The sequence below is a fragment of the Phoca vitulina genome, unplaced genomic scaffold, assembly GCF_004348235.1.
Source record: "Phoca vitulina isolate PV1807 unplaced genomic scaffold, GSC_HSeal_1.0 scaffold15, whole genome shotgun sequence".
In the NCBI taxonomy this organism is placed as follows: domain Eukaryota; kingdom Metazoa; phylum Chordata; class Mammalia; order Carnivora; family Phocidae; genus Phoca; species Phoca vitulina.
Genome location: NW_022589718.1, coordinates 1,112,578 through 1,135,443, shown reverse-complemented (window position 1 = coordinate 1,135,443; position 22,866 = coordinate 1,112,578). Strand labels below are relative to the sequence as shown.

The 22,866-nt window shown below is 44.3% G+C and overlaps 1 protein-coding gene across 1 annotated transcript in view; it reads right to left on the bottom strand.

Annotated features, from left to right (window-relative positions):
• Positions 1–5,690: 5,690 nt before the first annotated feature.
• SH2D4A (SH2 domain containing 4A) overlaps positions 5,691–22,866 on the bottom strand; it is a 60,560-nt gene continuing 43,384 nt past the window's right edge. The window contains exons 8-10 of the mRNA XM_032413797.1: positions 21,395–21,525; positions 7,149–7,369; positions 5,691–6,655 (exon numbers count right to left, since the gene is read on the bottom strand). Of these exons, the coding sequence (XP_032269688.1) occupies positions 6,563–6,655; positions 7,149–7,369; positions 21,395–21,525 (445 nt within the window). The 3' untranslated portion in view covers positions 5,691–6,562. The remainder of the gene's footprint in view (positions 6,656–7,148; positions 7,370–21,394; positions 21,526–22,866) is intronic.

Below are 22,866 nucleotides of genomic sequence, written 5' to 3'. Positions count from 1 at the left end.
GAATTGCTGATCAGAGATAATGCCCCTGGGCGGTCCGTGAGCCGGTGGGTGTATTTTACTCCCAACACCCATCAAATAACTGGCAGCTTTGTGTGATCCATATTCTGATTAGCTTTATATTTGAAATTCAAAGCTGTTTCTCCTGGCAGAACTCAGTGCTTGTGCTGCGACAGCCAAAAACCATGGGGACCATGCCAGCGGGTGGGGGCGCGGAGGTTGGGTGGCGGTTTTTTCCAACACACAGAAAATGTTCTCTTGATCCTTTGCACGTGCCCCGGGCCTGAGTCTGCCTCCACGGCTCTTCCAGGGGAGTCTGTCTCCAAGGAGAGAAGCCGTCTCTGCCTGTCATCCAGTTACCCCGAGGCTCAGGGAGGGCCAGGCCACCCTCGGCGACCTCTGCCCAAGACCCACCAAGTGTCCTTTGGTGGCTGACTGCGCAGCCAGCCTGCCCACTCCAGGCGGCACCCAGGCGGGGCACTTACTCCTCATCCACCTGAGGGTCAGGGCTTCAGCTCGCTACTCCCTCCTCGTCAGCTGTTAACACCCCCTGCCCCCCCGTTTCTAACCCCACCCCAATCTGCTCCCAGAGCACCCCCCCACCAACCCCAGTGTTGAAAGAACTGCAACTATTAAATTTTTTTTTAGGAGGTCATCCTCACCTGGCCTGCTACGATGTGAAACCTCATTTGAAACAGTTAAGAAAAATAAATTAAAAAAAATGGAAAACAAACAGCAAAACCCTCAAGTTACATTCAAAGAAAGGCAGAAGGGAGAATGTATTTAACTACTTGTTCTTTTTTCCAGTCATGAGCCTCAGAGAGCCGTGTAAAAGTCACCCGTACAGTGTGTGGGGCTGTGAGCAGCAGCAGAGTGGTGTGTCCAGAGTCCACCACCCGGAGCACCGGCAAGAGAGAGGGTGAAGCAAGCGCATGCGGTTTGGTTGTGGAGGCGCGGTGTGGTGGAGGGTTACCGGGACCTGGACTCAGCTGGAAGGAAGACTTCGTGAAGGAACATCCTTTCAGCTAAAGGAAAACAAAAGTTGATTTAGACTGACCAGGGTGGCAGGGGCTTCCCCCCAATCCCCGGCAGTCTGGGTTACCACTGGTTCTGCCTGACCTATTTGGGAGACAAAGCAGAGATAATCCCAGAGGGATCTGGGGTTGTGGTAAATCTTCTGGTCAAAAAGGCAGGCAAATTCTTGGGGATTTGTGATCAGGAATTCCCGAACAACTGAATCAATTTGTCGATGACCAATTTTGGGTAAAGGCTGGCCCCTGCTAACTTCGGGGTTGTCAAAATTCAACATTAAGAGCATGCCCTCGGGGCACCTGGGTGGCTCAGTCGTTAAGCATCTGCCTTCAGCTCAGGTCATGATCTCAGGGTCCTGGGATCGAGCCCCGCATCGGGCTCCCTGCTCAGCCAGGAGCCTGCTTCTCCCTCTCCCACTCACTCCTGCTTGTGTTTCCTCTCTAGCTGTCTTTCTCTGTCAAATAAATAAAATCTTTTTTTAAAAAAAAAAAGAGGGGCACCTGGGTGGCTCAGTCGTTAGGCGTCTGCCTTCGGCTCAGGTCATGATCCCAGGGTCCTGGGATTGAGCCCCGCATCGGGCTCCCTGCTCTGCGGGAGGCCTGCTTCTCCCTCTCCCACTCCCCCTGCTTGTGTTCCCTCTCTCGCTGTGTCTCTCTCTGTCAAATAAATAAATAAAACCTTTAAAAAAAAAAGAGCATGCCCTCTATCTGCCATTTCTAATCCAGACTAAGATAGCCATCTCTCTGCAAGCCATTTCAATTGGCTAATTTATTGTGTGATTCCCTATTATATCCCTCACTCTAAAAGCTTCCCTTTCCCCCTGAAAATTCATCCCAGAAAGCAAATGGGCCATTGGTATACACAGCCCATGGGTTATATAAGCTGAGTTCATAACAGAGGAGCATGGAGTGCATAAATCCCGGCTTTGTTGGACCCGAGAGACTTTACATACTTCTTCTTTTCTAAGCCTCAGAATCCAGTGGGTGACTTGAGTCACTCCTGTTTGAGAGCTGAAGCTCAGACAGGCTTACTATTGTTTTTCTTTTAAAATTCCACACAGCTAGGGGGCACCTGAGTGGCTCGGTTAAACGTCTGCCTTTGGCTCAGGTCACGATCCCAGGGTCTTGGGATTGAGCCCCGCCTCGGGAAACCCTGTTCAGTGGGGTGTCTTCTTCTCCCTCTCCCTCTGACTGGTGCTCTCTCTCTCTCTCTCAAATGAATAAATAAATAATCTTAAAAAAGAAAAAAAAAGCCCACACTGCTGGTTAGTGATGTAGCCAGGATCCAAACCCAAACCTGCTAGACTTTCTACTGCACTGAGCTCACTCATGACCAATGTGTTTTTACCACACAGTAGAAAGAGCACTTTTGCCCTGTAAGGCTCCTGAGCATTTTCAACCGGGACAGCAGTAGGAAGCGTGAGGATCCGGCAGAGGCCAGAAGGAAGCATAGCAAGTACACAGGAAATAGAATGCCCGCGTCCACAGTGGACGCAGTGAGAGCAGAATTCACGCTGTGTGTCTGTGTGCGAGTCTGTGATGCGGAAAGGAAGGAGATGAGAAGCTCTCGGAAATACAGCAGGAAAGCAGGGAGAGAGGAAAACGATGAGATTACAAAAATGGAAAGCAGAGGGGAGACCTGGAAGTAAGATTTGTGGCCACTCCTGAGGAAGGGAAAGTGCAAGTCGAACGGATGTCTTCTTTAAAAGATGTAACTGTAGAAACTTGCCTTCTGAAAGAAAGACCAATGGGATGCAGTCTGAACATATTTACCATGTTCTCGGCAAGAAGGGAAGCCCAGAGGCCCCGTGGAGACACAGCCACACCCCCCCTGTAACATCTTTGTGTCTCCTGTGTGTCAAATGGCAGGCGTCCCGAGGATTCTGCTGTGAGGCCCGTCACACGTGCTGAACTCCAGGCCTCTGCGGGAAGTGGCCACTGCAGAACTTTTGGCCATGAATTCTTTCCTTTTTTTAATCTAAAAGCATATTTTGTGCCACATGAGCACATGCCATTAGTTTATACTTAAAAGGACGGTTCATTCCAAAGTGTAGCTAAGATAGGCAATTTTGATAGAAATGCCCCTAAGATATTTTAAGTGACCTGTCCATGCCCCATTTTTACTTTTTCTCCTTTTTCTTGATCCTTTTTCTTCTTAACTCTCCCTGTGTTTTTCCTTTTCTTGGCAGAAGTTTTGGGCCCACTAATACTTCTTGGCGTTGCTTAGCTCTGCTGGTGACACTGAGGAACAAAGTAACTTCTGTGTGCATCCTCCAAAAGAGGGGTAGAGTAGGAGACCAGAACCAGGGTCCTTATGGGTGACCTGATTGGGGGTTAATGATTGTGAGGGTCTGGCAGGAGGGGGGTGGCAGCCAGAGAGTCTGGGATGACTGTAAGAGGAGATTCTAGAATCTTATTGAGGGAGTTGAGAAAGAAAAGAATCAACGTGGGCAGTGAGAGGCATTTGTGCACAGTCCCAAAGAGGAAGGCAGATTGGAGTGCTTGGGGCTGGAACCTGGACAGTAACAGGAGAGGAACACCTTAGACCAAGAAACCGTAGGCAGCCCAGGGGGCTGGGCTTGTTGAGGCAACCTACAAGGGTTTGGATGTCCTCGCCTTAGGCCATAACTAGGGTCAGACATAGGGGGACTGCATCTAATAGCTGAGCTACGATGAGAATTCAGGCTTCCTCAGCCCCATTTGTTTTTTTTTTTTTTTAAATCTTTATTTATTTATTTGACAGACAAAGAGAGACAGCAAGAGATGGAATACAAGCAGGGGGAGTGGGAGAGGGAGAAGCAAGCTCGTTGCTCAGCAGGGAGCCCGATGCGGGGCTCGATCCCAGGACCCTGGGATCAGGACCTGAGCCGAAGGCAGACGCTTAATGACTGAGCCACCCAGGTGCCCCAACCCCACTTGGTTTTAATCACTTTCTGAATTCTGTACCATTCTCCCTCCCTAAGAATTTCAAGTAGCACTGCTGGCCATCATATCATCAAACAATGGACAGTTTATTCCTCTGAATATTAATAACCAACAGGATAAAACGTACAGAACTCAGATCTGCTCCCCCTTGTACTATTAGGTTAATTCAGTCAGGTCATTTCCCGTTTACTAAGTCATCCCACAGTAGGATGTTACTTAGTGTCATTATATCTGGATATGACTGTACTTATTTCCTCCAAAATAATTTTAGACAGAGGGTGATGCTGGAATCATATGTCTTCATAACGATTAGTGACTACAGGGTACTTTTCTATTCATTACAGAACCATAAGATTTCAGAACTGGATGAAATTAATAAAAATCAGCTAGTAAAAGCACCTTCTTTTAATTAAAATAGAACTACCATATGACCCAGCAATTCTACTTCTGGGTATTTATCCAAAGAAAACAGAAATACCAATTTGAAAAGATACATGCACGCCTAGGTTCGCTGCAGCATTATTTACAGTAGCCAAGATAATGGAAGCAACCTCGGTGTCCATCAACAGATGAATGGATAAAAAGAGGTGGTATATATATATATATATATATATATATATATATATATATATACACAATGGAATATTACTCGGCCATAAAAAAGAATGAGATCTTGCCATTTGCAACACGGATGGACCTTGATGGTGTTATGCAAAGTGAAATAAGTCAGAGAGAGACAAATACCCTATGGTTTCACTTATATGTGCAATCTAAACAACAAACAAACCAAGCCAAACTCATAGATACAGAGAACAGATTGGTGGTTGCCATAGGGAAGGAGGGTTGGGGTGGTGGGCAAAGTGGGTGAAGGGGGTCAAGAGGTACAGACTTGCAGTTATAAAATAAATAAGTCATGGGGATGTACAGCATGGTGACTGTAGTGGATAATGCTAGAGTGCATATTTAAAAGTTGCTCTTAGCAACTTAGTAGATCTTAAAAGTTATCAGAAGAAAAAAAATTTCATAACTTTTTAAGGTGATGGATGACAGACTTATAGTGGTGATCATTTCACAGTCAAACATTTCACATGTCAAATCGTTATGTTGTACACCTGAAACTAATTTAATGTTAAATGTCAAGTACACCTCAACTAAAAAAATACCTTTTTTTATTAGAAGTGAAAATTGAAGTTCAGAGAGCTAATGGTGGGAAGATATGGGTCCTGTGTGGTCTTTGCAATTCTAAAATGTCATGGCTGTTGAATCACAGTTAGAAATGACAGCTAAAGACAGGTCCTCTTGGACAAATGTCTCATTGACAGTTGTCGTTCAGACTATAGAAACACGTGGGACATTTCAGGTAACACTTCACAGTGATCTGTGTTTAAAAACTTTCTCATGAGAGCACACACATGCACCCATACACACTCACACATACACACACGTACCCCACCCTCTTCTCTGGTTACATTTTATAGGGTCTGTGAGTGTGTTACACAACCAACAACCTCATGAATAAACTGCCACAATGTCTGCTCCTTTGAAAAACTGCTGAGGCAGGGATAGGCCTGGAGTACAAGCCAGCCTCCATCTTCCCAGAGGACGACTCTCTGGCCCAGAGCACCCGTGGTCACTGCCCAGAGGCATCCCCCTCGCTGGGCCGGCCCGAGAGTTGCTGGCGGGGGCGGGGGGAGGGGTGCGGATGCAGTGGGCATAAGATTCCTGCCTGAGCAAACCTGCATCCCAGAATGGAACAGAGCCGGCGGGGAGCTCCCTCTCCTCTCCCCTCTTCCTTCCTTCTCAGGAGCACAGGCCACGTAGCCACAAATGGGACACAACACCCATCAGGTTCTGTCATGACACGAACTTCTGTGTGAGTTTGCGAGGGCGGCTGTAACAGATGACCACAAACTCAGTGGCTTAAGACAACAGAAATTTATTCTCTTACAGATCTGGAGATCTGTAAGCTTCGCTCACTCCCCTACCATCCGAGTATTTCCTGACACGGTAAGCCTCTCCTCCTTAGTTTTAACTCCTCATTCAATTTACATTCCCAAGTTTTGTTTTTCTATGTCTCTTCCTTACATCCTGGTTCCAACATGCATAATAAATGAAGTGTGTTTGCAGCGTTGGTTCAACCACCAGTGAAGCCTTTTCCGCCAGTTCCCCAAAGCCAACATGGAACTTAAACACAAACACAATCCTGAGACATTGTGAAATGATGCAAAGAGGGAGTGTAGAGGTCATAAAATAGTTGACAGGAGCTACTGGTTTTTGAAGTACGCCTTAATTCCTAAAAGGTTTCAATTTCTTCTGTGTTCATTTTATATACATCATTACGGTTGTATCCTTCATGTAGTTGCTGGAATTGGGGATCATCTCCCTTTACTTTTGGAGTGAATAGGATGCAGAGGTAATTTTCTCTGTTAAGAGAACGCCAGCATTTGTGCAGAAGAGAGGTTTCCACGGGGCTCCAAGGACACTCGCCCGTTGATCAGTGTTGGCTCTGCTGCGGGCTAACTTTGGCTTCTCACATAAAGGTCTATTTCAGCAGCGTTTACCCAGAGGAAAGCCCAGCTGGAAGGGGCAGGATGACACGATGGAGGCTGTCACTCAAAGAGCTCCAGGTAGTCGGGCGGCTCGTCCTGCTGACCGCAGGGGTAGAGAAGGAGCTCTTTCCCCAGGGAAGTTATGGGTTCCTCCTGTGAATCAGAAGGCAGAGATCAGGCTGGGCTGTGGGTGGGCAGGTTGTTAAGACAGTAGAAATAAGAACGTCATGCCCTTCCCTGCCTCCTCAGAGTACATAACTTCTTGTTTGCCCTTGATTTACGTGAAGCTTTATTGGTTTATGGCAATCTTAAAAGAGATTTTCTCATCTGCAAATTGCCATATATTCTTTTTCCCTCCCGGGCTTGAGTTCTCACTAAGAGTGGTCTCAGATGCGATCAGTGTGTGCACAGACTTTGAGCATCTCCTCCATTCTCTGCCCCAGCGCCTTCTCCCTGAGTATCTGAGGAGGAACTAGGTTCACTGATAAAGGAAATGCAATTAAGAATCCTGATTATCCGGAAGAATTATCAAAGACTAATCCCCCCGTTACTCATCTCAATCCTTCTTCTTGTAACTGCCTTTCATTGCTAAAGCTGCTGCAGGACAACCATTCACAGAGCAGATTCAGCCTGGACACCAGTTCACCTTGTGATAGTCCACCAGCGCTGCCAGGGTGGTGTGCCGCAGCCGGTCCACGCCCAGGAAGCTGTAGGAGTCCGTAGAGGCATCTATGAGGAAATGCTTACAGCCATCCTCAGACAGATAGGACAGGGCATAGCCTTTGATCCTTTCACTGACACGGATCAGAAAACTGCCCGGCACGCATGTGCTCAGAAGTTCATTTGCTCTCTTTAATGTCAGAATCCCTGCAGGAAAGAAAAGCAGGTATTTCAGCCAAATCATTTCCAGAACTGTCTTCAGTTATATAGCTGCGTGGATAAAGTTTAGTAAAAAGTAAGAGCAACTTCCAGTCCATTTTGGACTTCTTCAGAATGCAGTACGGTATCACTCATCTGGCATTCGGTCACCGGGCAAGCGGGGTAGGTGACAACAGCCAATGGATAATATAAATGAGAGCGTCAGTGTTTAACCTTCAGAATACGTTTCCACCTGTGCACCCAGTTATAACACCACAGGTGTTAGGTGGCTTCTGAGTCTGGTAGGACCCTTTACAGGCGTCCTGGAAGCGTTCGATCTGGGAGGGGACTGGAAGGTGTCCTCCTCGGTTTATTGATGAGGACTCTGTGTCCTGGAGCATGTTCCTACATGGTCTTAAACAGTGGTTCTCCACCAGGACAATGTCTGGAAATCTCTGAGAGACATTTCTGGTTGTCAGGGGCAGAGGATCCTATGGGTATCCAGTGCATAGGGGCCAGGGATGCTGCTAAACAGCCTACAGTGCGTAGGATAGCTTCGACTACAAAGAATCATCCAGCCCCAATATCAGTAGTGCTGAGCTGAGGAGCCTGGTCTAGGAGTCAGCGAGTTAGTAACAGAACCAGGAGGGACCCAGGTTTATTAAGTCTTTCTACTGTAGTTACTCCTAAATGATGCTTCAGTGGCATTTAAAGGAATAAAAGTATATACACATATGTATATGTGGATATACATATGCTCATATATTTGTATTTTTCTATATGTTTGTCTTCACATATATTCAAAATAAAGCTTCATTTATATGAAGTTTTATATGTATATATACTTTAGAGGCCTCATGAATTCATACTAATTCAGACCAGCCTTTTCCCCAACTAGTCCAAACTCATGAAGTTTGACTCATATTCCCAATTTCCCTTCTTATTCCTATTGTAGTTCATCAGATGAATCAGTGATGTTGTGAGACATATGGAGAGTGCACAAACACATCTTGGAGAGATGGTGAAGTCATTCACCTAATCAGCGGGCTCGGATTTGGGAGGAGGAGCGGCATTCTCCCAGTGACCCCTTTCACCTCGGCAGATAGAAGGTCTTACTTCTGTTCCACGGTTAGCTCCATAGTGATACTCTGTATCTTACTATTAGGGAACCTCCCAAAAAAACCCTCCTGGTGAAAAGGCAATGGATGGATTATTATAGCCCGTTAGTCTTGTTATTAGTAAAGTTAATTGAGAATTGAACCCTAATTATCCAGAGTATGACATCAAATGAAAGCATCGCTGCTTTCTGGGGCGCCTGGGTGGTGCAGTCGGTTGAGCGTCTCATTCTTGATTTCAGCTCAGGTCGTGATCTCAGGGTCATGAGATCGAGCCCCACATTGGACTCTGTGCTTAGTGTGGAATCTGCTTAAGATTCTCTCTCCCTCTCCCTCTGCCCCTACCCCCTGCTCTCACACCTGTGCTCTCTCTCAAATAAATAAATCTTTTTTTTAAAAGCATCTCTATTTTCTTTTTTGTAAGTAGACCTTTAATAAGGGGGGGATTAAAAAATCACCCGTTCCCTCCTAGCCAAGACCAACCAACTAGCCCTCTGTCTTCTCTTCTCCCATGTACCTTTCAGGAGGCCCCAGAGCCTGCACTTCAGAGTCACAGTGCTCAACCCCTGTGAGGCTCAACCCCAGTGAAACATCAGGATAAGAACTGGGGGTGTTGCAAAGGCTTGGCAGATCCCCCCACTCACAGATAGGAAATATCCCTGAAACGGAAGAGTCATGGCCTCTCTTCTAGGGCCTCCAGCTCTACAGCATCGAGGCCCAGCAAGGTTACTGATGCCTGCGCATTATCTCCATCACCTCCGGTTACCTTTCTGCCCTTTCCTTGATGAGACCCGAGCCAATGGAAACTGCAGGCACCACTGACAGTGAGCGAGGCTCTTGGGTCAGCTGCAGCACTGTCCACTTCAGGTGCTCAAATGATGCCCCTGTAAGCTCCAACAGATACGGACTGCTGCTTCTGTTGGTCTAGTCTACCTTTTTAAACACACCTGATCCTACTGATAAATTACAGATGACAACCATAATCTGAAACAAGGCAACAGGTAACCAGCCTACCCAGGGACTAAACATGACTGAAGTTTCAAGACTCTGTATTTGATTGTCTATGAAACCAGGGATATTTTTCACTGACACTGAAACTACCCTTCAGAGGTGAGTGAAGGAGAAGCAGCATTCTGGAAAAAAGATTTCTCTCTCCTTCCAGACTTACCAACAACCTAACTCTGAAACTCCAAGTTACTTCAACAGATGGGGTAGATGTTATAATTTATAACATCAGCATGTTATCCAGATGGATTTAGGTTCCTAAAATGAAAGCTATTCTGGAAAATTATAACTGAACCTGGGTTAAGTTAGGTTAAATTCCTTCTAAAATCAGGTCAGATAGTAGCTGTAAACCAAACTTCCCGAAAGCCTCTCAAACTGTAATTATTACCCATTACACACAGATCTTGGCACTGTGTAATCTTCAGAGACACCAGAACCCAATAAAATGATTTTGTGGCAAATCATAACGGAGACTCGAACACAATGGTTCTGAAGGCAGGTTCAGAAGTGAAGTGCTGTGGAGACCACGCTTTGTTCTTTTTGCTTTACAACAGGATTATCATTCCTGAAGAGCACACTCTTTTGGCTCATCTGATGATACTTGTCCATGTACAATTTGTCACGATTCCATCAAAGGAAGAGAGGCCTGGCTATGATTGCTGCCAAGCAGTGAGCTCTGTCTGCCTGCAAAGAGAGTCCTTGACTGCAAAGGCCAAATCCAGTATCTGGTATTAATCGCTGTGAGCTTGGGCAATCTCCTTACCCTGGTGCATGACTCTAAGAATTCTGAAGCAGTGGCCTTCATCCAGCTCCCTAAGGGCAGTGACGCCTCCAGGCAACCTCCCTCTGACCAGCTCTCTTCACACATACTCTAAGCCTATGTGAGTTCACAACAGGATTTCTGTGCTAGTGATGAGGGGTAAATAAAAAGCTTTCTTTTACTTCATCCATTTTTGAAATGAGCCAGATCCTCCCCCAGCCCCGCTCTATTTTAAGCTGAATCCGGGCAGGAGTGCCAGAACTACTACAGTCCAGAAGGAAGCAGATGTCACTGCACGAGGTCTTACTGGACTGCTTCTGGCTCTTGAAGAGCCTGGGGCAGAGCTGGCTACAACCCCTGAGAGCCTGACCACCCAGTCTGGAGGTTCACAACAGCAGGAGTTGAGAGGGAGCAGAGAGAAATGTCCCACTCCTTTCTCTGCACGAGGCCAGGGCACGCTCCAGGACAGTGCTATCCAACAGAATTTTCTGTGGCAATGGAAATGCCTGGGCTGGCCATGTGGAGGCCATTAGCCACATGTGGCTATTGAGGACCTGAAATGTAGCTAGTGTTACTGAGGGACTCAACCTTTAGTTTTATTTAATTTTAATTAATTTTGGTGTAAAGAGCCACATATGTGGAGTGGCTACCATATTGGCCAACAACACAGCTTTAAACTCCACTGGAGTGAAAGGAGAGCTCCATGACAGGCCCAGAAGGACTATTTTGTTGCACAAAAGACCCTAAGACACTTGAAATAACTCAGAAACCCTAGCATGGCCCTCACTGGAAATCCAAGTGGCAGCAACAACCCTACAGAAGGAGGGCAGGTCAGTGGGATGCCCTCCACAGCTTCCTTCTGGAAAATGCCTATTCATTCTCCAAGATGCAACTCAATAGCATGAAGCTTTCTGAGCAGTAAGTCAAGGTTCCTCTGCACCTGCTGAGCACCTGTTCCCACCTCCCCCTGAGACGTCTCCCCTAGCTCCCCCTCCATCCTGGCATGTACCATCCACAGCTCCATCGGAGTACTCACAGCACATTCTACTGTCTCTCCCTGCCCCACGTCCTTGTGATCTCGTAGAGAGCACACCACATCTTACTTATTTTCACACTCTCGGCACCTGCCACTTACAAGATGCCCAGAAAAGGTCTGACGAGTAATTCTGTCTTATAATCAGTCCAGAAACTTTCTTCTCTGGGACACTTCTGTGCAGCCATTGCCTCTAGTCCGAGCATTGTTATGTATAGGGACAAGGGATGCACCACTAACTTTGTTTATATGTGTACATCTGTATGGCCTATGTCCAGAATCTGGAAAATATGTGTTTAAAAACCAAATGAAAGGTAACCAAATAATAGTAGCATATGGAGTTCTTAATGTTTGCCTGGCACTCCTCAAACAGTGCCTTACTTCATTTAATCCTCAGAGCAGCCTGACAAGCAGGTACCATTCCTACTCTCAAATCTCAGATGAGCAAAACCTGCATCAGAGAGAGTTCATAATGTGCTTCAGGTCACTTAGGCAGGCCAGGAAAAGCACTGGTCTTGAACCTAGGCAGTCTGACCCCAGAGTCCAGGCTCTCACCAGGTCAACCAGAATACTACCCCTGTGCTAGCATTTTGCATTGCTCAGCGTGCCTCCATTTGCTATTTCATTTAATTCCCAAACAACTCAACATAAACAGAACTGGTATTATTACCATCACCATACAGATGGGAAAACTGAAGAATAGGTATATGCCCAAGGTTATAGGATTAGTTAGTGATGGTTTCAGGTCTCTTGTCTCTCACTCAAATATTTTGTTTTTTAACCCCCATTGGGCTCATGAAATTTTCCTGAAATTGGCTGAAAATAAACCATGAATATTTATTTCACAAAGAGGTGTTCATTTCCAACCTGGGCAACACAGAGCAGGGAGGTGAGGGGGGGTGGGTCGGGGGGAGAATCCCGAAGCAGAGTCCCAGTTCAGCATGGAGCCTGATGCAGGGCTTGATCCCAGGACCCCGATATCATGACCTGAGCCAAAATCAAGAGTTGGACGCTCAACTGACTGAGCCACCCAGGCACCCCTGACCCAGGCAACATAAAGAAGATGCATTTGTCAGTGATGACTTAAGTACAGTCATCTGGATGTAGAATTGATGCATCAGTGACCTCTGCCACCTCCCCTAAGCTCAGGATTCCTGTTGCCGGGGACTGAAAAGCCCCAGAGTACAGCAGGCTTCAGCATTCCCCGTGACCACACCTCGGGTCTGCTGAGAGCTGCCTGGGGGCTGCCCTTCCAGAGCTCTGCCAAGAAGCTCTCATTCCTTCTTTTGTCATCTGTCCTATATTCTCTGCTTCTTGGGCTGCCCAGAATACCCTGCAGGGAGGAAACAGCACTAAGATAACTTTCATGAAGGAACTCATCTCCGCTGTTAAGGTGACCTCAAAGTCCCACACTACAAAGTGCCTAGATAAGGGGTGAATAAAAGAAAAAACTGAGTTTTAGAAGAACTTCTTTCCAAGTAGCAACCCTGCCAAATGCAAAGTGTACGGAGGTCTTAAACTTGGACAAGGGCTCTATATTTTCCCACTTTAGCTCCCTTCTACTTTATGCTTTCTTTAACCCTGTCAGTATTTAAAGGAAGTATTTTCAGAGGGGCTCTGAGACCCTCGCTAGATCCTCTATCTAGAGGGAGATACACTGTGGTGTCAAGCCCTCAGGTCTCAGGCCCCTTGGGATGAGGAAAAATAGAGCTCTCAAAATATTATTCATAATGTTTCCTTAATAATTCAAGAATTAAAATTACATCATGTGCTCTTTCTTCACTACCGTAATGGCTAACACTTATTAATTAGGGCTTCCTGTGTGTCACACTCAGCTCTAAGTACTTCACATATATTAACTCATGAATCTTTCGAACGATTCTGTGAGGCAGGTAATATCGTCTGCGGTATACAGATGAGCGACAGAAGTTCAGAAGTCATGTGACTTGCCTAAGGCTGCACAGCTGGTTGGTGGGGGCTGGGATTTGGCCCCAGAGATGTGCTCTTGACAGCCACACTCTACTGCCCCCTTTCCCAGCATAAAGAAGGAGTGTCCAAATTTTATAATCAGACCATGTGATGACAAAGAAAACTCTGGCAACAAAAGCACAGATTAAAAGTACTTCTCTAAATACCAGAATCCCCCTTTCCATAAAAGATCTGAAGTCAGACCCCCAAAGCAGGTGACTCTCTTTTGCCCCTCACCCACCCAGTCCCCCCTTCCCTTGCCTGCGAGGTCCTTCTGGGTGTCTCCAGGAACACAGTGTAAAGTACAAGACTGGAGCCCTGGGCATCGGTAATGGCAAGCGTGGGGCTCCCGGGCACACGCAGGCCATGACACGCAGTGACTGGCAGCATTAGGGGGAAGACTCAAGGGCATCATTTAAAAAACTCAAGTAAGCAAGGCCTTTGGGGTTAATGGACTATTCCCAACATTAATGGAAATACATACTAACATTTTTGCAGCCAGTTTGCAATGCTGGGTAGTATGAGAAAAGTCAGGGTCTTCCCAAAAAACCCCACAATAATGCAGGGTATGTGCTGCAGAAAAGCTAGCCCTTTTCAAGACTGAATGAATGTACATAGCTTTACCCTCTTTATGTTTCCTCTTCAGTTACTTTGGGAATATGATCCAATACTAGGCAGTCAGATAGAACTACGGAGAATAATTCCAAGGGCTCTGATGGTTAATGTAGGTGAAGGCTTCACGCTAAACTGCAGGTGAAGTCCCAGGGCTCCGAGCTAAAGCTGTGCCGGCCCCTCTCCAGGGTGGGCCAGTGACTGCTGGGGATGCACTTGCAGGTGTCCTTCCCTGCCGCCCACGGACATGGCAGATTCTTGCTGCTGGCCACAGCCTACCCCCCTCCACGAAGTGTATGAATCATGTATGTGAACGAGGCAGGATGTGCTTCGGAAAGACAGAAGCTTGAAAGTCTCTGTGTGGTAGGGGGGCAGAAATCTGATGGCCCCACAATGAAGAACTCACTACTCCTCATCAAAATAGTTGAAGGACAGACAGACGATCACTTATGAGTGCCAGTTCCCAGGTTCATTAAGGTTTTAGCCTGAAGGAAATCTTGGGCGGGCCCTGTGAGGCTCTGTCTGTGTGATCCCTCCCATTGTGCGCACTCAGCCTCAGGGACTGTGCCGCGGGGGCTGTGGGCGGGCACATGCCCGAGGAGTGGGACATGGGACACAGGGCTGCACCGGGATGCTGGGCTCGAGGGAACTGAAGTCCCGGAGAGCAGCTGCCTCCACAGAAATGGATTGGACTTGCTCTCCACGCAGAAGGAAACTTTGGAGGCATGTGTCAAAAATGGAAGCAATCAAAATAGCTGCAGTGTGAACTGAACTGAAATCCCACAGATGTGAAAGGGATTTGCTTTTTAAGTAGCTTAAAATATAAAATATTGGGACTAAAGCATTGAGAAGCAGGTTCAATTATAAACCATGACAACAAATGACATCCACAAGAAACAGATCAGGATGGAAACATTTCACCAGCAGGCTAATTATATCCATATTTGAATAAGGAAGTGTGCATTACATTTCAGAGGCATAATGATCCGCTATTGATGCGTAAAGCAAATATGCGAATTCTCTAACAACAGAAGCAATTAGAAAATTCCTAAATCAGAAATTTGTTTATATACTTATTGCTAGCTTTCCCCCAGCTTCCTACCCCCAGTCCCTGCTGAATTCTAAGCTCCTGAGCACTGTCGCATATTAGCGGGAGATGGGATATGCTAACGGAGAGAAGGAATAAATGAGTCTGTGCGTTTCTGAACAGACTTTCAAACTTCAGGTTTATTTATCTGTTGGCCCTCTGCTTGAAGAAGTATAAAAAAGCATGTTAGTGAGTATAGTTAATTATATATCTACACACTTTGGATACTCATAATCAGGAACCAGAATAAGTAAAATGACTTTGCAGGATGCTAAATTTAGCCAGGAGGGCTCTCCAACACTAATTCTCCAACTTTACCAACATTCTAGACCATAATGTGCATCTTAAAGATGGCTATAATGTGGTGACCAGATGCAAGAAGAAAATGAATAAGAACAAGGACTGTAGGGGCGCCTGGGTGGCTCAGTCATTAAGCGTCTGCCTTCGGCTCAGGTCATGGTCCCAGGGCCCTGGGATCAAGCCCCGCATCGGGCTCCCTGCTCAGCAGGAAGCCTGCTTCTCCCTCTCCCACTCCCCCTGCTTGTGTTCCCTCTCTCTCTCTGTAAAAATATAAATAAAATCTTAAAACAAAACAAAAAACAAGGACTGTATTTCAGGGTCCAGACAGATAGGATGACAGGAGGGAAAGAGATAAGAAAACAATCCTTCCTAAGGAAACAAAACCAAACAGACTTACAGTATTCAGAAGATTTTAAATCTAGAAAATAGAAGATATTATTTTAGCAAGGCTAGGACTCATTCCCATCTTGCTGAACCTTCCCTCCCAACCCCACGCTCAACCTCAACTGGCAATGTTCTGCTCAACTTTTCCAAACAACTTTATTCCCTGTTTTGGCAGTTGTCCTTTTGTCCTTCCAAATTCCTGTTGCCTTCTGGGGTGACCTCCTGGGTTCTGGAATTTTTAAGGACAGGCCCTAAAGAAATACTTGTCAAAATAGCATAGGAGGACACTTTAGCAGTAATTAAGATCTATTTTATTGAAGTGCCGCTTATTCCTCGTATATGATGCTGCCACGGCAATATTTTGTGGCAAGATTAGGATTATAATGAAGAGAAAGACAGAGAGAACAGGAATGGTGAATTTACTCTTAAGCTGTTCAGTTCTGGGTAGCCATAATAACAGAAACACTATGTGCCAGGCACTGTTCTATGTATGTTACACATATTAGATGATATACTTAAAAAAAAAACAACAAAAACTACTCTACAGTGTAGATATTATTAACCCCCTTTTAAAGAGGAGAAGAACATAACTCAAACCTAGGTGATCTGGTCTTGGAGTCTTGTGCCAAGCCTACACTATATAGTTGACCCTCAAACAACACAGGTTTGAACTGCATGGGTCCACTTATATGTGGATTTTTTCAATAAATGTAGTACTGTAAATGCATTTTCTCTTTCTTAGATTTTCTTAATTTTTCTTCTCTCTACTTTATTATAAGATTACAGTACATAATACATATACAAAATATGTGTTAACTAACTGTTTATGTTATCAGTAAGTCTTCTGGCCAACAGCAGGCAGTTCGTAGTTAAGTTTCTGGGAAGTCCAAATTTATTTGTGGATTTTGAACTGTGCAATGGGTTGGCACCCCAACCCCCACCTTGTTCAATGGTCAACTGCACTATCTTTCCATGCTAAGAGCTAAGAAAACTCTGTGCTTCTTGGACTTCACATTTTTAAAAAATCAGCTTGAGATATAATTTATATACAATAAAATTCACCAATTTTAAGTGTGCAAATGATCATTTTTGACAAATGTATACAGTTAGGTAACCACTACCGCAAAATAAATAGATTCCATTTCTATTACTCCAAACCCTTGTGGCCTTGGGGCATTGTATTAAAGATTTGACTGCTACATATCTGCTTCTTGAAATTCTACCTGGGAGTGAGCAAAATAGTGTCTGGACAAAAATGTGCTTTTTTCTTATTCTCATAGGTGGGGATGGGGCAAAACTTATGCTGAATGAAGGTTCCTTGACACTTTCACTTCACCACTGTGAGATTTAGTGAACTCACTCATGTATTGGAGAAACAAATCTCTGTGGTTATTACTGTTCACTGATTTAAATTTCCAACTTATATAAAAAGCATGACATGGGTGTTCCCACTTGTATTAGTGCTCACATATGCTGTGACTTTGAAGTTAAGTAGATCTGGCTCTGAATATTGCCACTAATGGTAGAAACCTGAAAAGAACATCTTAGTTTCTAGGTTCTTACCTCTATAAAGTGGGAATAAAAGTTACTTCCTTTAAAGTGCCCAATGTAACGCTTGGCACATATTAGACCCTCAAAAAATTACAGCTCCAACAGAATATAATATGTATATTATAATATACTGCACCATAGGTAAAACAAATGAGCCAGTCTACATTTAGAAACAAAGAAAAATCTAGACAATGTAATGTTGGGAGAAAACTCAAGTTGCAGAAAAATGTCTATAACATGATATCATGTAAATGTGAAACACAATATTGCATGTTTTATATATATCTTTATATATTTTATAAAAATGCACACACATACACATACATAGTGAGAGTATAAAAATATGGATGAAAAGGACAACTTCAAAAGAGTGGTTCACCCCTGGGAGAGAAGTAATTAGATGTCAATAAGGGAGTAAAAGAGAGGGCCTTAATTCTTTCAGGCTTTATTTCTTAATAAGAAAAACAGGTATGAGGTAAATATGGCTTTAACATTCATTGTGTCCTCAAAAGTAGATACAACATTTGTTACATCATTGGTGTTACTTATAGTTTCCTTTGTACTGTTTGTTCAAAACATTTCCTAATCAAAAAAAATTATTTTTTAAATGAGGGAAGGGAGAAAAATCCTCCATAATGTGGGTAGGCCTCATCCAATCAGCTGAAGGCCTTAAAAGAACAAAGACTAACCTTCCCTGAGCAAGAAGGGATTCTGCCAGTGTTCAGCCTTTGGACTTGAGCTGCCAGTCTTCCCTGAGTCTCCAGCCTGCTAGTCTGCCCAGCAGATCTGGGGCTCATCAAGCCTCCAGTCATGTGAGCCAGCTCCTTAAGACGTTGGCCATGGAAGGATCTTCAGGAAGAACTGCAAAGGCCCTAGGAAAGGGGCGAGTGTGGTGTGTCAGGGACAGAAGGGCAACGTGTGGGGGAAGGCAGTGATCAAGGCAGGGTTCTGTGAGGAACGTGGTTTGAGATGGATCTGGAGCAATAATCGGATCAAGCTGGACCAAAAAGTCCAGTGAAAGTTGAGACCCCATGGCCTCTGTGAGAAAAGCTTGCTGAGAGAGGAGCAGAAGTGGGGAGACTGTTTTTCTAGATGTGCTTGAGATCATCAAAAGATGCTCACAAAGTAGAGTTCAGTACTGCATTTCTGGATCTCTCTTGCGCTTGGGATTTTCCAAGCTCTTACATCTAGGAGATCAGAGGCAATACCCTACTTTACTGCCCATTGAACTGGCACCCATGGCCAGATATTTGCCTCATCATGACCCCAAGTGGGAAAGGAAACCTGAGACAAAGATGTGGGGTCTCTGCTCTTCTTTGCCATCGCACTGAGTGTTAGTGCTTCCTGGGGTCTTGTCCTTGGTCTTCTCTTAAGCATCTTCTCAGGGCACTCCTGGAAAATGTCATCCTCTCCCATGCTTTTCATTGTGTGCTGCTGACTCTAATCCATTATCTCTAGCACTGATCTGTTAATCCAATTATCAAATGGATATTTTCACATGACTGCCCCAAAGACATTTCAAACTCATCATAACCAAAATAAATTCATTGTCGCCCTTCTTTTTTAATCCCCGTAATCTCTGGATCCTCCTGTATTCTTTCTCCCAACTGATAGCATGCCACCTTCCACCCAGCTCCACAAGCCAGAGATCCAGTGGTCTTCATTTCCCTTGTCCTCTCCTACCCACTTCCATCCTGTCTAAAGCTAATGAAAAGGGTGAAAGTGTGAACTTCTGTGGGGAAAAATTAGCTGACCAAAACAGTAATATAAGAAAGGCAACTTATGGAGTGTATAAGAGAAGGAAGATGGCAAACCAGTACAGAAGAGCTACCATCCCATTATTTCAAACAGGGCTCGTGATCAATAAACAATTATAGGGGCGCCTGAGTGGCTCAGTCATTAAGCGTCTGCCTTCGGCTCAGGTCATGATCCTGGGATCGAGCCCCGCATCGGGCTCCCTGCTCAGCGGGAAGCCTGCTTCTCCCTCTCCCACTCCCCCTGCTTGTGTTCCCTCTCTCGCTGTGTCTCTCTCTGTCAAATAAATAAATAAAATCTTAAAAAAAAATAAACAATTATATTTCAAAAATATAAGATATGTTCCTTCTTCTCTTTATCATAGAAACATGTGAAACTCTGTCTTCTTACAAGAGAAGAAAATGACTTACATTGAGTACATGGCTGTGTATTATTTCATTATACTGTATCATTTATTTTGCTTATGACTATGATAAATATTTATATAAGTGAAAATAAATGAATAACAATAGCAACTAATAAATTATTATATGTAAAACTCAAGAACTTATTTTTTTAACCAAGGTTCCAACTGGATTTTTAGTCCAACTTTATCTTCCTAGCTTTTAGCAACTGTTTCAAATGAAATTGCCTGTTAAAGTACCAGGATTTTTAAACATTAACCAACACTTTCAATTTCTTATTTCCTGTTATTAAAATGAACTACCACCCTTGTAATCAGGGATGACAAGATCTTCTGCCCAATGACACAGAAACTATAAAGTACTGATTTTGTCAGTGCTTATCTTAAAAAGGAAAAAAAAAAGGCAACATGAAACACTCACCTTTTGACACTGATGTCACTCTTTCTTCCAACGTCTTCTGAACAGAATGGAAAGGAAGTAGGCTTGTGACCTAGTCCTAAGAGGATAGAGGAGCTCCTCAGGGAATGGACAGTTACTAAAGCCTGAATCACCAAAGAACACGTATTTTCAAGGAAAGCTAGACAGTTCTGTAATGATCTGACTGTGAAAGCAGCCCTTTAGCAGAGGGCCTACTACAAATGCTTTTTTTCTTTTTAGAAGTTTGCCATGTTAGTTGTTTGGGACCCTACTTTTGTGGAAATATTTGTGTGTCACATGATACTAATTAAAAGAGAGAAGCCTTCTGGGCGCCTGGGTGGCTCAGTTGGTTAAGCATCTGCCTTCGGCTCCAGTCATGATCCCAGGGTCCTGGGATGGAGCCCCGCATCAAGCCTTGATTTGGGCTCCCTGCTCAGCAGGGAGTCTGCTTCTTCCTCTGCCCCCACCATGCTCGCTCGCTCTCTCATATAAATAATTAAAATCTCTTAAAAAATAAGAAAAAATAGAGAAGCCTTCAACATGATTCAAAACAAGATACCCTTTAGGACACGTGTGCTCTGTGAAAGAACCTTATTTTTGTTTCAAAGTACTTTTGTTATACATAGAGCCAATTAATCCAATTCAACCACAGACCCTAAGGAAGCCAATTGAGGCAAGAAACCACTTCTTTTCCTGAAGTCCAAGAAACTGAGAGGGCAGTGAAATGTGTGCTGGCTAGACAGAGGGCTTGAATTAATCAAGTTTCTAGGGTCAAATTAAGAAATGGTTTATTAGGGGGGCGCCTGGGTGGCTCAGTTGGTTAAGCGACTGCCTTCGGCTCAGGTCATGATCCTGGAGTCCCTGGATCGAGTCCCACATCGGGCTCCCCGCTCAGCAAGGAGCCTGCTTCTCCCTCTGACCCTCTCCCCTCTCATGTGCTCTCTCTCTCTCATTCTCTCTGTCTCAAATAAATAAATAAAATCTTTAAAAAAAAAAAAAAAAAAGAAATGGTTTATTAGGTAATATCTGCTCAGGTTCTAACAAACTCACCTGACAGCTTCAACTGCTTAATGGAACCACAGATCAAAGTAACAGAATTTTCAGGTTAAAGATCATAAAATTCAACTCCTTCACTTAATAGGTGAGGAAAATGAGGCTCATACAACTTGTTACAGAGAAAGACGATTTGCTCAGTCACTCAACTGCTAATGGAGAGCTGACCCTTTGACGGCTAAACCAGTGCCCTGCCCACCACACCCAAGGGCGTATCTGACTCTCCCAGCTGTGAACGGTGGATGGCAGGCATTGCCATTTGCAGGAGATCACAATCAAGTGCCCTAGTGTGGGTGAACAGGAGGCACCGCTTTCCCCACCCAGCCAGTGGTGTTTTATTTGTGGTGATAAATTACCCCACAGTACATGCTGAGACCACAACTGCTCACTGTTTTCTAAATCCGTCATGAGCTTGCAACTCACTGAGAAACCTTTGAAAAACTGCTTTGTGAAAATAATTTCAAAGACTCTTCCTGGGCAGCACAAATAAAAGGAAGCCTTTATGCTTTCTGCCCTCCTGGTGGATTAACAGACGAACACAGCTTCACCTGTCGTCAGGTGAGGTTCCGTCGAGGCGCCTGTGTACTCACCGTGGAACCAGGGAGCTATGCTGTCTGAGGTCCTCTGGTAGCCCGCTCGCAGGGGGAGCTGCTCCTCTTTAAACCACCGAATGATGTCCTCCTGGGCAGAGCTGGAGGCCGTCCTGGTCACTCCCTGGTTTCTGTGATTTAGAAAACAGGTCAACTTAGATTTAACTAATTTGAAAACAATGCCATCAAAAATCATATATATCCTGTATATAAAAATCATGTATAAAGGGAGACAGGATTATATATATTTGAAGATCTAATTACATGGGTTGAGCTCATGGGAAGTCGGACCCCTAATTACTGCCATTATACAACTAACTCCTCAAGTGCTAGTCAACAAAATAGGAAGAAACATAAATCTGTCACTTGTCTTTCCAGTCCTATAGGGTTAGTCATGGGTATGAGCTACTGCTGTGTTAATCTATTAATAATAATAGATTTTAATTCATTTTTATATGAATAAAAGCTCCATTAACTTCCAATTAAAATTTGAGAAAATAAGCATTAAAAAGTGAAATACACCCCCAGCACTAGTTTCCTTGGGAGCATGTTCTTGCAAACAAAAGAAATGCAATAAAATAAATTTCTTTCCTAACATTTTCAGTATTAAACTTTCCCTTCCTTCTGTTTCCAACCTCCCTGACTTGCTTTCTTCTCTCCCACACTTTGAAGAGGTTTGGTTCTGCTAAAGACAGTCTCAGAAAAATAAAGTCAAAGAAAGAAGAGTGTTTGAAAATTGGTAAGAAAAAGATACAAGCGGTGGAATCATTTTGAAATAAATTCAGTTGCAGAACTAAAGTTCTGGGATGTAAGTCAATTTCCATTACAAAAAGTAACACTGCAATGTAATAAACATATTTCCAAGTCTCATAGAACAGCCCACTAATTTTGAGCAGAATTCAGGGTAAAAACAATGACGAGTTTGGATGAACGACTGGGATGCCTGTCATGTAAATTAACTTATGGCTCTTTCTGCATTTTATGGTAACACATGGCCCCGCGAGTTACATGTGACATATGTCAGATGTACACATACGTGTGTACATATTCATATACATACATACATAGCATTTTGGAGAAGATAGCCTATAATATTTGACTTCTTTGGGAATCAGATCCTGCACACACATGAGATTACATGAGTGCTCTTATTAGCTTTCAAATTAGGTTCTTTTTCTTTGGGAAATCTTTGGAGTTTAAAGAAAAACTCTAAGGACAGCCAATCTCTGTCTTTTCTTGGGCTGGCTCCTAGCTGACCTTGGTCACATACTGTTGTCCCAGCCCAAAAACCATCCAGTCTGGATGCCTCACAAGAAGCATTTCATGCAAGTGTATTAAGTTGGAAAAACTGAGCTCAATTAGCACAGCTCGAAACAAGAATTGCCCTTATTAAAGGCCACCTTCACTGCTGTCAATCACATACACTGTGCACTAAAAATAGTGTGGGCCAGGGCATATTACAAGTCATAGTC